Below are 11,579 nucleotides of genomic sequence, written 5' to 3' on the forward strand. Positions count from 1 at the left end.
GTCGAAGAAGCCAACGGCAACGGCCACGGGCAGCTGGAGCTATGAAAGAAGGGCAATGGCTGTGGCGTGCAGTGAGTGAGTGAGTGAGTGAGTGGGCGCCGGAAGACGGGAGGGTCCACGACGCGGCGGCAGCAAGGAGGCAGCAGCCGTGGCCGCAGCACCACGATTCCGCTCAGCCGGCTTGAGCACTACGCCCACGAAGTTTGGGCAGCAGAAAGTTCTCAATGCGCCGCTGATGCTCCGCCCGCAAGCCTGGCAGTTGCTGCAGCACCACGCACAGCTCCGCGGCCTCCTCCCTCGACGCCCCCACCTCACGCTGAATGAGTTCCTGCACCGCCGCACTAATGGCGGCGTCCGCCACCAACCTGCCCAGCGGGGCGCAGAGTTGCAGCAGCGCCACCAGATCCATGTAGGTGTACCGCCGCAGCGAAGCGATAACCCGCGATGAAAGAAGTTCCAAGCACCGTCCCAGCGGCGGAACGGCATCCGTCAAGTGCGCCACGTGACCTTCCATGTCCTCGACGGCCCTGCTGAACACCTCCAGGTACTGCAGTTGTACTGTGGGCAAAAAGTACGCGGTGGCGGATTCCATCAGGAGCCGCATCTGATCCATGAGCTCCCGTAGGACGCGCACCAACGTCGTCTGACGCTGCTGCGCAAAGTGAAGCTCCTCCAGGTGGTTTTTTGACCCAGACGCCTTACAGGCGGCCGCCGCAACCCCTGCGGCCCCGTGGGAAACGAGATACACCGCGGTGTAATTGTCCATGTAGACGGTGAAGACACTGAGCAGCTCGCCCGGCGTGAAGTCGGTCGCGAGGAACACCACGCGCTCCTCCATGGCCTGCGAAAAGCCAGGCGTGGCAGTCACGGCCGTAAACATCATGGACGTGGATCGGGCGCAGGTTTCCTCCAGGCGGGAAAGAAACGCACGTACAGCGTTCGCCTCGGTGACGGTATCCAGCGCGTCCCGCAGCTTCAGGGCTGTGCACATCACCGCGACGTCCATCGCACTCAGCTCCGCCATTCCCGCCACCGCCGCCTGCTTCAAAGCATCAAATAGCAGGTCAAACTGCCGCTGAGCCGACGGGGTGCAGGTGCCGAATGTGTCCATGAGCTCCACCGCACGGGCCGCAGTGAGGCCACCACGTGCAACCTCCGGCTCAATGGCCTGCATCAGGTTGTACACGAGTTCATCCGGCACCCCCGCATCACACGCGGCGGCGACTCGGATGCATTCCTCCAGCGCGAGCTCCGGCACGACGTCGACGAGCGCACGGGCGACGTACTTGTACAACGCGGTGCTTTGCTTTCGCAGCGGGGGAAGTGCGGTGAAGAGGTGCACGAGCTCGACAGGCCCGAGTTCGGTGAGCTTCAGCAGCAGCTCCTCCATCACGCGATCCATCTGGGCGGTGTCCCAGAAGCCGAAGAAGGAGCCGCACTCGACGTAGGCAACCATGTCCTCCAGGCGCGCGTGGCGAAGATCGCAGAGTTTCCCGGAAAAGTACTTGTACTCGCCCCGCAGGAGGTTCTGCTCGTGGAAGTCGTTGGTGTCGAGGTAGCGCGACTTCACCCGCACCATGCGACGGGCGATATCAGCAACTGGCACCGGCCGCTCCGTCAGCAGGTAGTTGCGCTTCGTCTTCTCCAACTCGACGAGGGTGCTCTGCCGCCAGAAGACGTAGCCGGGGGTCCGCTTGCTGCATCGGCCACGCGTCCCCCGCAGCATTGGAAGAGCCCGCCTCCGCGCCTCGGCTGGACTTCTCGCTCCTGCCCGCGCTACCCGCTCGGAGGAGGTATTCCCCCCGAGTGCGTGTGTCTGTGTGTGGGTGAGTGGGTGGGTGGGTGGGTGGCCCCCGCTTGACACGCCGCGCGAAGTACACTCGGCATCGGACGCAAAAGAAGCCGCCGCAGAAGGTCAGACGTGGGGGGAAGGTGAACAGCGCAGGCAACACCCCAGCAGGGCGGTAAGAAGCACACACACACACACAGAGAGAGAAACAAAAACAAAAACAAAGAGGGGCATGCATTCACTGGCACCGCCTCACAAACGCCGATACGGCGCGTCCAGAAGACTGCGCAGCTCTTCTGCGGTTTGTCGCGTGCGACTTCCGCGCGGGAGCACAAAGTCGCGTAGGACCGCCACCCACGTCTCGGCGTCGTCGTCGTCGTCCTCCGGGCCCTCGCCGAAGTACACCTCCACCCCAACCACGTACGGCACCTCCTCCTCAAGGCATGCGAAGTTCCCCGACGCGGGACTCGCCGCGGCGCGGCGAAGGGCCCAGTGACGTTGCAGGAGCGTCGCCTCCACCGCCCGCACGTGGTCCAGGTCGTGATCCGGGTTCAGGTCGACGTCGAGGCCGATCGTGACGGGCGGGCGCGACGAGAGCACGCAGGAGGAGGCCACGCCGAGGGCGAGGAGCGAGTCCAGCGGGAGAAACGCGCCACCCGCGCCCTCCCGCGTCAACGCCTGCAGGAGACTGCCACACACGAGCGGGGACGCGGGGGAGCGCGAGAGCGCCAGGGGCGCATTGCGCGGGAGAAGCTCCAGGCCTGTCGCCCTCGCAAGAAACCAACGGAATGGCTGCCGTGCAAGCGAAAAGCCGGCGCCACGACTACGCGCAGAGTCATGAGAGTCATCCGCAACCGCGGCGGTGCCTCCACCCCCGCAGTCCCCGTAGCGATACGACACCGGCGCCATGCAGGTCAACACACCGGCGCCGCGAAATATGTCTCTCTCAATCGTCGCGAAGACGCGACGCCGCTGGCGCTCTGGGGAAAACGTGGGCGTCGTCATCACAACGACAGGACACGGCGCACGGAAAGCAGGAATGCGGGGCAACACAGGCACTGCGGTGAGTGCCGCGGGGACAACGGCCGTGCAGCAGGGGGGTGCCTCCTCCCACTCCTCCTCGAGCCGCAAATGCGGCACCTCCTCGCAAGTGGCGAATTTGGGCCGACGCGGCGTGTGTTGCGAAGGCGGCCGCAAAGACGGCGCACGACGGCTGTCGCGGTGTGCGCCGCCACCCGCAATGGCGCTCGCCGCTCGCTTTTTACGCCTCAACAAAATCAACTGTTCTGCGATCAACCGCCCAAGCACGCCGTCCTCCGCTGTCTCCGCCCCGTCGTAGACCTCCCCCCCGGCACGCACACCTGCGGCCCGCTGCTCCTGCAGGTACAACTTCTCTACTGCACGCGCCACACCCAGAAGCTCACCTGTCGCGACGCCCTCCGCCTCACGCAGCAGCCGGTGCAGAATAGAGGCGAGAGGGCTGGAGGTGCTCAGACTGGCTCCACGCACGCGCACGGGGCGGCTGTCGTTGAGGCCAACGCTCTTGCCGGGCTCGTGAATCGGCACAGGCGTCGCCGTCGCCGATGCTGCGGCCCCCGCGGCTCACCCCACACCCCCGACGCTGCGCCCCTGTCCTCCTCGAGCAGAGCGAACACGGAGGACATGGCACCGCCTACGCACCTCAGCTACGACTCCCGCCGGCCACACCCATCACACTGCCCCGATGCAAAGAGGGAAAGAGAGAGGGAGAGAGAGGGAGAGAAGGGGAAGGAAAGAGCGTGAAGAAAGAAAAAGACAAAAAAAAAATAAAATAAAACAAAATAAAATAAAAAACCCTCCGCACAGCATAAAATAAAACAATGAGACCGGCAAAAAAGGCAGAGGGGGACGCGGGGCGACGTGGCGCCAACGCCTTACCGGGCCCCCTTTTTCATCTCCTATTGAGGAAGTACACACGCCACCAGACTTCTGCTGGTGTCGCGTAGAGAAAAATAAAAATAAATCAATTAATTAAAATAATAAACGAATAAAGAGCAAAAATACGATACTGTCAGCACAACACTGCCACTGCAGTGAGACACTCGCGCCCCGCACTCACGCGTGCCCGCGTGGGTCACCACAGCTCTCTGTCGACAACCAAAACAAACGGGAGCTCTGACAGCCGTGTGATGACTTCCATCAGCTCCCTCGTTCCCGCGTCCTCCGGCGGGTGGCACACGCAGCGATCTCGTTCGTAGAACTTCCACACCCCGTCTCGGCTCGCCCAGCGGGTCATGCCCTCCTCGCCTTGAAAGAAGATCTGCAGGAAGGCGGCAAGCACGTTGCGATTGAGGCACTCGATTAAAAACATGCGTAGCCGCAGGCTTGCCAGCTCATCTTCACTAAGCCGCTGAAGCTTCGTGCGCTGTCGACCCGTGACATCGGTGACGGCCTCCACAAGCTGGAGAACGCCGGACACCGCGACGCCGCTCAGGTCCCTCGAGCCCCGCTGCAGACTAGCCCCAAACTCCAACACGGCATCCCACACACGGCGGGTCCGCACAAGGTGGTAGGTGGGGCGGAAACCCGCGTGAATCAGGGCCGTCATGGCTGGAAGCAGATGCTCCTGGGCAATCAGACCGATTTCTTTGTGTACCCCCTCGTCGAATATCGCACGGACGTCCTCGACGGAGGGGCAGACGCCCAGCGCCGCAAGCCTCCCCGCAAAATAATTCGACAACACACGCGTCGCAGACCGCAGCAACTCTGCGCACTTCCGCAACGCCGCCGCTCGGGGCACGTCGCATGTCCCCTGCTGCTGCTGCTGCTTCTCCACTGCAACGCCGTGCGTGGGCTCCTCCGCGGCCATTTCCTCTACAATCGACATGAGCGTAAGCGACGCGGTTGTGTCCACGGCGGCCTCATCAGGGGCCTCGCTCACCATCGCCGGCCACTCCGCCTGCTCCCCCACGTGGGCCAGCGCCAGCAAATCATCAAGGCTTTGGTTTAGCAACGCATCCCCGCAAAGAACCTCACCCCGCACCTTTGCCCCAAGCTGGGCAATCTCGTAGACAATCCGCTCCAACAGCTTCCGCTGGAACATGTAGGCAATAAGCAGGAAGCTGCTGCTCCGCCCTTGGGTGGCGTTGTACTTCTTGACACGCTCAAAGTCGCTCAGGAGACGGTTAGTGTAGGGGGCCAAATAGTCCCCTGCGACGTTGCGTTGGCTGACAAAGTGCAGAAAGTCAAAGCAGTCACGCTCCCTTCGCCTGAACACGCCCCCAGACGGCCTTAGGCGGTGATGAAAGACATCATGCCACAGCTGAACGACATCCATCATGCGCTTCTGCCGCCGCTCTTGCACCGGGGCACTCGGCGAGAGAGGGCCCGGGTCGGTAGGCTGCAGCACCTCCAGCGTTGCGGCGTGCAGCTGGCCGATTAGGCGCTCCGCCGCGTCGCTAGAGCGCGCGTCATAGACGTGAGAAAGCGTGAACGTGCGAGGCGCCTGGTCCTCCTGTGCCGCATCCAACGCCAATGCCGGAGATGGACTCCTGCTACCTCCACCGCTGCTGCTTGGCGTGGCGTCTTGCCGGGCCCTCATTGCCAAGACAACTTCCATGGCGCCCTCCACCACGTCGTCCATGTATCCAGACGCCTTTGCCGCGTCGATGTGCGTCTGCAGCAGCTCTCGATTATTCAGCGCGAAGGCGGTGTGGATGGCGCGGTGCAGCTTAGCAACCCACTGGCGCCGCTCGCGAGAGGCTGACCACAGCACCTGTGCCTGGACAACGGCCTCCGCCGTCAGCTCAGACGCGTGCGCGCGCACGTACGCCACCAGCTCCTTCGGCCTGTGCGCTTCGATCAATGCCAGCAGCTCCGGTGGAACCGCCGCCGCCGCCCCTCCCCCTTCCGACTCCTCCCCGCCCACATCCTCCACCGCAGCGGCCTCCGCGTCGTTATTCCTCGTGGCGAGGGAGGCGTAGCGTTCCGCCTCCCCTTCATGGCCGGCCAGAAACGCCTGACCACGCGTGGCGGCCGTCTTGAGGTCGCTCAGTATTTTCTCAGGCATCGGCTGCGCAGCGCGTCCAGAAGTCAGGCAGCTGCTGTAGTTTAAAAGCCCGTTCTGGATCTCCTGCTGAAAAAAGATGCACTGGCGTACGCACCGCCGCACCTCCGCCGTGTTACCCAAGCGAATACTCTCGCGTAGCGAAACACACAGCTTGCTGGTGCGGCCCTGCCATATCAACAGGTACTCCATACGCCGCCGACCAATCGCCTCCGCCTGCCGACGTCCCCGCTCTTGTGTGGCATGTCGCTCGTCCTCCTCCTTCTTCTGCAGCTCCTCCCTGCATCGGTCCCAGTCCTGTTCCGCCTGCGTCTGTAGGGAGTCCCGCAAAATGAGACGGTGCTCTTCCTCCTCGAGGAGGCGCACTTGCGACTGCATCAACCGACGATCGCGCAGCATAAATGGGGCCTCCGCTGGAAGCTCTTGTAGCGCCTTTTCACACGCGTCGCGCAGCTTGTGGACCGCCGCAGCGCCCCACTCGCTGGACTGCCGGCGAGCCACGAGCTGCTCCATGAGACGCGGTGGCATGCGATGGGTTGCCCGGTGCTCGCGACGTAGGCTGAGCTGCTCCCACCCCCACTGCACCCGCTCCTTCACCTCCTCGCGGGGGGACCGCTCGGCAAACCGCAGGACGTCTTGCAGCAGAGAGACACTGCCCAAGGACACCGCGACTTCAATGGCGTCACACGTCGCTGCAACCAGCCTTCGCGTGTTGTGTTGCTCCTGTCGCAGCAGTAGCGCCTGCCGCTGCGTTTTGCCCTCGCCGCGAGCCACCGCATGCGAGTCCCGCGGAAAAGCCGTTTCTACAGCCGAGACGGGGACCTCAAGCTGGCGCGCCGCCTCAGCAAGCAGCAGCAGCACCTTCTCCGACGGGGTTTTTTCAGCCCCGGTGGCAACGGCCATACTATGCGCCTGCAGCTGCGCCAGGAACGCCCCCTGCTGGCTGCGCAGGTCCACGCGACGGCGCAGCCCCTCCAGCACCTCGGGCTGGACCCCGCTCTCCATCGCGGCCACAAACAAGGCCTGAAGTTTGCCCTCCGTCTCCTGCAATGACAGACGCGTGTCACTATTGACGCATGCAGTAATTTTGTCAAGAGCAACAGTTCGTTTTGCCAGAGTTTCATGAACCTCGTGGGTTTCTTCTAGAAAGGCAAGGAGAGGCCCGTATTGCTTTGCCTCTTCAGCCGCCGCCTCATACGCGGCCAAGTCTTCCGTGGCCGCCGCCTGCTGCATGCGCTCCAGGATATCATTTATGCAGCAAAACTCATGAAGCCGCAGTTGTGCTCGCTCCATCTCTGGGTGCGTGCTACTTCGAAGCGAAAAGGCATAGGCCCGCCTGTGTGCAAACTCCAGCGTTGCCCCTGCGGCACTGAGGCTCTTGTACGACCTCGCCCATGAGAGTTGGCGCTTGGAGGCTGCCTCCAACACAGCCTCGTACTTGGAAATGGCAGCTGCGAGGTAACGCCGGTGCAGGAGCTCCACCTCTTCCCTCGTTTCCCCTGAACTGCGCTTTGCCTGTAACCCAGCACAGTGCGGCGGCTTTTCTAATTGCCCCAGAGAGGCAAGGCTTGGCACGGTCCTTGTTGGTAGCTCGCCATCGGGGAGGCTGTGCCGGCCACCCCTTGGTTCGCGGGGAAGGTGACGGTGGTACTCCGTCCATGCCGCGTACGCTTCCTGCAGCCGTGCGAGGAACTCTTTTCCGCGACCGTCGAGGCAAAAGCACATGTCGTACTCTTTTGGAACTGTGATCAGCAGGGCGTCCGGCTCTGCGGGGCTCAGGTAGACCTCCCCCAGCGCGAGCAGCTCGACGCGCCGCAGGATCCCGAGACCACCATCCGCGCACCAGTAAACGGCACAGTTTGTAATGACAATGATGCACGGCTTGTGCGTTGCCAGCGCGGCGGCGCTTACCTCGCGCGTCTCCGGCTCCGTCGTCTTGTCCTTCCTGCGCTGCTTCTTGGGCGCAGCGGCCCGGTAGCGCCACGCCACACCAGAGAAGTAAATCGTGTTGTCCCCAAAGCGACGGCAGGCCTCGGCAATGTCAGGCACGACTGCGAGGTACAGCTCATCGCTGGCGTAATGCTTACGCAGGCGGCGAAGCGCAATGGTGGGCCTCGGGTCAAAGACAGTGGTTTTCAACGCATTACGCACATTCTCCACGTGCGGAGCCATGAAAAGTGGAAGCATCTCGTACGCGTGTGGGGAGCGGCGGTGCCGTTCGACGTAGCCCCGCACAGAGCAGCGGAAGAATGCGTCCACACCGCGGTCGCTCCCCACGTCAAGCAGGTAGTCGCAGGAGTGGCCCGAGCCGGTCATCACGCCAATCAGCGTCCCCTGCCCCGGATAGCACCGGACAAGGCCGACAACGTCGGGCCAGGAGAGGAACACCACAACCCTAGGATCGTGTGTGCGGAAACTGTCGGTTGGCATTGCGGCCGCGCCAACTGCGCCTTTGTGCCCCCGCAGAAGGCCCTTAAAAGTTCGGCGCAGCTTTCCCACCTCATCTTGCTGGTGCAGCAGCAAAATGCCTCGCGTGCAAACGCAAACCACCCGCCGGGTGGCATGCTTGCTCAACACCCCAGAGCTCAAGATGACGCCGGTGGGAAGCGACTTCACATCCAGTTCAGTGCAAACCAAAGAATACTGAATCGACCCAAAGTCAAAGTCTGTTGCGAAGGCTCCATTGAGCGCCAAGGCGTCCGACGCGGTAGATGGAATGCCTGTAAGCATGCCTGCCTCCTCCTCAAAGTCCACAACGAGTTCCTCAACGAAGCGGTACTGTGCCAAGTAGGCACGGCTGCCGGGCCTCTTGCTGAGCCAACCACCGCCCACGTCCTCCGGAGCATGCACCCCGTGTGCCTCCGCAGCGTCACTTTGATGTTTGCCAAAGTACGTCTTGAAACGCGCCGGGTGCATGGAGGACAAGACCCGCGAGGGAAGATGCAGGTGCCGCCTAACGCTACCAAGCGACGATAAACCACCTATTGCCTCCTTCAGCTTCCCCGGCTCCGCAAATCGGGCGTGGGCGTACAACTGCTTTGACGCTGTGGCGGAGACTTTCACGCAGCAGCACTGCATCACCACTTCTGGCAGCAGCGCGATGAGGCGGCTAAACTCCAGACTAGACTGAACCGTAAAAAGGGCGTCCACCTCCGTGCAGTGAAGCAGTATCGTCTGGGAATCCCTGTCAAACTTCACGTATTGTAGGTCTGGCAACGGAATCCGGCGCGTGACCCTGCCTAGTGTCTCACTCAGGAGATAAACAGCTCCATCAGTGATCGCAAGCGCGCGGAGCTGCAACCGGTGGTCCTCCTTCACCTGCGTGACCATGGAGGACCAAAACACAACAGACTCCGCGTGGAGCCGAAATAAGGGGAAGAGTGCCTTGTTTGTCCCCACCTGCATGCGGTCCTCCGGGTGCGACATTAGCGGCAGATGGGGCTCCTCCACACTGCGCCGTATGACGGCCCGCACGTTCTCCACCTCGCGGAACAGGAAACGTCGTCCGGTTTGATGGTCCAAATGAATTTTGTACAGGTGTGCAATGAGCTGAATTTTGACCTTCGACTCCGTTCCACCCACGCGTGAATTTTGACTGTGAAACCGAATGAGAATATCATGAAAGCAGGGGATAACGACGGCCAGAAGATTCATCTCGGCGGTGCTCTCAATGACACCCGCAATCTGGCTGGTGTCAACGCACCGGGCAGACACCCCACCGGTTAGTTTGTTTTGGGCGAACAAGTACAAGTAGTTTGGTGTCAGAACGAGGTCTCGCTCCTGTGCCGTGTCGCGCTTCCCAATCTTTTCCACGCATCGTGAAAAGACAACGTTTTGTACGCTATCCCCAGACTTAAACTGCTCCGTGAAGGACTCCAACTTGTACTCAATGTGGGAGTGGCGCTGGTGGGCTTGTGGTAAAAGGGCAAGGGCGTGCAGGCCCGCCAACTTCTCACCCTGCAACGCATTCGTCGTGGGAGGCGCGTCTGCGCTGCTACCGGCGTGCCCATCCTCATCACTCACGGCGTCCTCGGCAATGTCTTCGGCGGCTGCAGCGTAGGGAGCGTTCCCTGGCGTGTCGGTCGCCTCCTCCTCCTGGGTTTCCGGGAGCGGTGAGGGTTCACGCCGCACCGCTTCCCCTCCAAGGAGTTGTGCAGAGCCCTCCGTGTGGCCTGTGGGCTCCAGAGAAAACGCCGGCTGTGCGAGACCCAGAGGAAGGGTTTGGCCACCCTCGGCAGCACCGCTCCGCCGCTCCTCAATGCACCTGGCTATCAAAGATGCGACGGTTTCGCCGTTCTCACTCCTTGCCGCAAGCGGCACTGGCGTCGTCAGCCCGCTCATGAACCTAAGCATGGCGAGGATGAACGTCACCCATTCCTCGCGCGAGCTGTGGTTCTCGCAACAAAACAGCAACTCTTTACCGTTAATGTACATGAACCACCCAAACTGAGACTTTGCACTGGGTGCCTTGGCGGCCAGCAGGACGTCGCGCGTGGCGTAGTTCGCGGCCTTTACAATCTCCAACGGAATTACCTTCTCTCGCCGTCCGACGCCCTTGCCGTAGCAGATTGTGTTGCCTTCAACGAACACGTAGCGTCGTTTCCATCCATGCGCTCCCAGTAGCCGTACACCCAAGGAGGACGCCACCACTTCTCCCAGGTTGTGCTCAATGACTTTCTTTGACCGCGGTTTCCACATCCAGGCCGCACGTGGCAACACGATGGAGTGCAGTTGTTGCTGCTGCTGCTGCTGGGACATCGTGAATAAGACAGCTAGGCCACTAGGGCCCCTTGCAAAGCCACTGGAGACAGTTGTACTATTGTCCTCCACCAGAGAAATCAGAATAAATAAAAAGAAAAAAAAACAGCAAAAAACTACGGCCAAGACCCACCCACACACAGAGAGAGAGAGAGAGACACACACACACAGAGAAGCCTTGATTAGTATCTCAGCTGGATTTACAGATACATGTACTATTGAATAATAACCGTAGCAGGCATGCCCCCCCCCAACGTGGTGTTGTTTGCCTGCATGCATGAGGAGGCACATATACATTCAACCGCATGCAAATTTTATTTTTCGTTGTGGCTGTTTTTTTTTCCGTTGATTGTTCCTGAGGCCTTGCAGAAACGTCCGTGTGGAGGGACAATCATTCCCATTTCAGCTAACGCAAAGCCAAGCGGGCCGGCAATCCACCACGTGTGGAAGCTAATAGTTGTTGCTGCGCCTGCAAGGCCCCACTTGAGTCAAAGAACTGCATACAGAACACGCACAATTCCTCCCTCTTGTACAGCTGAGATGGCGGGGGCATTCGATCGCCTCGGCGCACATCAAGGCCCCACCTTTGGCGTAGCTCAAGAATAGACTTATGGGTGATTGCCCCGGGTAGCTCATTCACATAAAATACCTGAAGACACAGTGCACACTTCTTCCTTTTTTGTAGACCTTGCTTCACGCGGAGCTGCAGCTCCTCTGGCGAGAGCTTTTCTCCACCACTTTTCTGGTGCATCCCCTGCCGCTAAGAATCAATAGTACCAAGAGAAAAGTAATGTACAAAAAAAAGGCAGTAAACAAAAAAAAGCAACAATAATAATAATAAGACTGGTCAGCATTCATACAAATAACTTTCTAGTTTTCTTCTACATATATAAAAGAATTTGGAAGGAAATTTGAACGGTGGTGCTTAACCGAAAGGAAAAAACAAAAACAAAAACAAAAAGCGAGGCAAATAGAATAAAACTAACT

The 11,579-nt window shown here is 60.5% G+C and overlaps 5 protein-coding genes across 5 annotated transcripts, besides 8 other annotated features; 1 reads left to right on the plus strand and 4 right to left on the minus strand.

Moving 5' to 3' along the window:
* The first annotated feature begins 66 nt into the window (after positions 1–66).
* Positions 67–94: a microsatellite.
* A 78-nt stretch (positions 95–172) lies between these two features.
* Positions 173–1,726, minus strand: Tco025E_07518 (uncharacterized protein; the record flags this gene model as incomplete). The annotated part of the gene is made up of 1 exon (XM_029374383.1): positions 173–1,726. One exon carries the CDS (start codon positions 1,724–1,726, stop codon positions 173–175), a length of 1,554 nt encoding a protein of 517 aa, XP_029225496.1.
* An 80-nt stretch (positions 1,727–1,806) lies between these two features.
* Positions 1,807–1,850: a microsatellite.
* Positions 1,851–1,972: 122 nt separating this feature from the next.
* Positions 1,973–2,014: a microsatellite.
* Positions 2,015–2,041: 27 nt separating this feature from the next.
* Positions 2,042–2,794, minus strand: Tco025E_07519 (uncharacterized protein; the record flags this gene model as incomplete). The annotated part of the gene is made up of 1 exon (XM_029374384.1): positions 2,042–2,794. The coding sequence occupies one exon, from the start codon at positions 2,792–2,794 to the stop codon at positions 2,042–2,044; it is 753 nt and encodes a 250-aa protein (XP_029225497.1).
* Positions 2,795–2,920: 126 nt separating this feature from the next.
* Tco025E_07520 (uncharacterized protein) lies at positions 2,921–3,571 on the plus strand (the record flags this gene model as incomplete). The annotated part of the gene is made up of 1 exon (XM_029374385.1): positions 2,921–3,571. The coding sequence occupies one exon, from the start codon at positions 2,921–2,923 to the stop codon at positions 3,569–3,571; it is 651 nt and encodes a 216-aa protein (XP_029225498.1).
* A 15-nt stretch (positions 3,572–3,586) lies between these two features.
* Positions 3,587–3,620: a microsatellite.
* A 158-nt stretch (positions 3,621–3,778) lies between these two features.
* Positions 3,779–3,820: a sequence feature (A-rich).
* An 82-nt stretch (positions 3,821–3,902) lies between these two features.
* On the minus strand, positions 3,903–10,592 carry Tco025E_07521 (putative protein kinase; the record flags this gene model as incomplete). Its single annotated transcript, XM_029374386.1, has 1 exon — positions 3,903–10,592. The coding sequence occupies one exon, from the start codon at positions 10,590–10,592 to the stop codon at positions 3,903–3,905; it is 6,690 nt and encodes a 2,229-aa protein (XP_029225499.1).
* Positions 10,593–10,676: 84 nt separating this feature from the next.
* Positions 10,677–10,708: a sequence feature (A-rich).
* An 11-nt stretch (positions 10,709–10,719) lies between these two features.
* Positions 10,720–10,766: a sequence feature (GA-rich).
* A 232-nt stretch (positions 10,767–10,998) lies between these two features.
* On the minus strand, positions 10,999–11,343 carry Tco025E_07522 (uncharacterized protein; the record flags this gene model as incomplete). The annotated part of the gene is made up of 1 exon (XM_029374387.1): positions 10,999–11,343. One exon carries the CDS (start codon positions 11,341–11,343, stop codon positions 10,999–11,001), a length of 345 nt encoding a protein of 114 aa, XP_029225500.1.
* A 186-nt stretch (positions 11,344–11,529) lies between these two features.
* Positions 11,530–11,553: a microsatellite.
* Positions 11,554–11,579: the final 26 nt, after the last annotated feature.

The sequence above is a fragment of the Trypanosoma conorhini genome (genome assembly GCF_003719485.1).
Source record: "Trypanosoma conorhini strain 025E chromosome Unknown Tco_14.4_contig_00588, whole genome shotgun sequence".
NCBI classification, from domain to species: Eukaryota; Euglenozoa; class Kinetoplastea; order Trypanosomatida; family Trypanosomatidae; genus Trypanosoma; species Trypanosoma conorhini.